Below are 1,831 nucleotides of genomic sequence, written 5' to 3' on the forward strand. Positions count from 1 at the left end.
TGTTAGCCTTCTAGCAACAACCCTAATGTTAGCCTTCTAGCAACAACCCTAATGTTGTGACCCTTCTAGCAACAACCCTAATGTTAGCCTTGTAGCAACAACCCTAATGTTAGCCTTGTAGCAACAACCCTAATGTTGTTAGCCTTGTAGCAACAACCCTAATGTTAGCCTTGTAGCAACAACCCTAATGTTAGCCTTCTAGCAACAACCCTGATGTTGTTAGCCATGTAGCAACAACCCTAATGTTGTTAGCATCTAGCAACCCTAATGTTGTTAGCCTTCTAGCAACCCCGATGTTGTTAGCGTTGTAGCAACAACCCTAATGTTGTTAGCCTTGTAGCAACAACCCTAATGTTGTTAGCCTTGTAGCAACAACCCTAATGTTGTTAGCCTTGTAGCAACAACCCTAATGTTAGCCTTGTAGCAACAACCCTAATGTTAGCCTTGTAGCAACAACCCTAATGTTAGCCTTGTAGCAACAACCCTAATGTTGTTAGCCATGTAGCAACAACCCTAATGTTGTTTGCCATGTAGCAACAACCCATGTAATAGCTGGACAAGTTAGCGTCCGACTTTAGCTTCATTTTTACATTTATTATGATCATGTTATGTAATAACGTGTGTACAGACGCCGCCGGGTCCGCACCGGCAACCCGCGGACGGAAACCGGTTCCAGCCAACCGGAGTCGGCAGCAGATCCAACGGGAGAAGGCTCTTCAGTTAGCGGCTCAGAAGAACGTTGGAGCCGCGTCTCTCGGCCTCCCGCCGGAGCAACAACTCACCAAACCACCACCGCCTCCACCGGAGGAAGAGCCGAAGGCCGCTGCTCCTCCAGCAGAATCTCCGGCCGTCAAACAGGAGGAGCGGCGGAGACCCGCCGACACGATGCCGGCTCCAGAGAAGGAAACCCCGGCCGTCAAAGAGCTGGAGAAACAAGAGGTGGAACTGTTAGTATGGTTTTTATGTATCACATATTAATCAAACTGTCGTTTAAACTACATGTTTGTGTTGGTTTGGAAAGACAAATGTCTGACACACCAACCCGACGGCCAATTGTCGGCAGGAAGGCAGTCGGACCGTCTCCAAGGGGTTGGTGCCTCAGAACACACCAAACTCTCGGGTTGGTGCCTCTGTTGACAAGAGGCCATAAGCTGAACCAAAAAGACCTGCTCTTTTATGAGAAGGGCAGTGAGATAACTGTTATATACAGGTAAAAGCCAGTAAATTAGAATATTTTGAAAAACTTGATTTATTTCAGTAATTGCATTCAAAAGGTGTAACTTGTACATTATATTTATTCATTGCACACAGACTGATGCATTCAAATGTTTATTTCATTTAATTTTGATGATTTGAAGTGGCAACAAATGAAAATCCAAAATTCCGTGTGTCACAAAATTAGAATATTGTGTAAGGGTTAAATTGTGAAGACACCTGGTGCCACAAACTAATCAGCTGATTAACTCAAAACACCTGCAAAGGGCTTTAAATTGTCTCTCAGTCCAGTTCTGAAGCCTACACAAACATGGGGAAGACTTCAGATTTGACAGCTGTCCAAAAGGCGACCATCGACACATTGCACAAGGAGGGAAAGACACAAAAGGTTATTGCTGAAGAGGCTGGCTGTTCTCAGAGCTCTGTGTCCAAACACATTAACAGAGAGGCAAAGGGAAGGAAAAACTGTGGTCAGAAAAAGTGTACAAGCAATAGGGATCACCGCGCCCTAGTCAAGATTGTGAAAAAAAAAACATTAAAAAATGTGGGGGAGATTCACAAGGAGTGGACAGCTGCTGGAGTCAGTGCTTCAAGATCCACCACCAAGAGACGCTTG

At 45.2% G+C, this 1,831-nt stretch overlaps 1 protein-coding gene across 1 annotated transcript in view; it reads left to right on the forward strand.

The window, feature by feature from the left end:
- gorab (golgin, rab6-interacting) overlaps positions 1–1,831 on the forward strand; it is a 5,361-nt gene that overhangs the window by 923 nt on the left and 2,607 nt on the right. The window contains exon 2 of the mRNA XM_034880529.1: positions 629–947. Within this exon, the coding sequence (XP_034736420.1) occupies positions 629–947 (319 nt within the window). The remainder of the gene's footprint in view (positions 1–628; positions 948–1,831) is intronic.

The sequence above is a fragment of the Etheostoma cragini genome, chromosome 9, assembly GCF_013103735.1.
Source record: "Etheostoma cragini isolate CJK2018 chromosome 9, CSU_Ecrag_1.0, whole genome shotgun sequence".
Lineage (NCBI taxonomy): Eukaryota > Metazoa > Chordata > Actinopteri > Perciformes > Percidae > Etheostoma > Etheostoma cragini.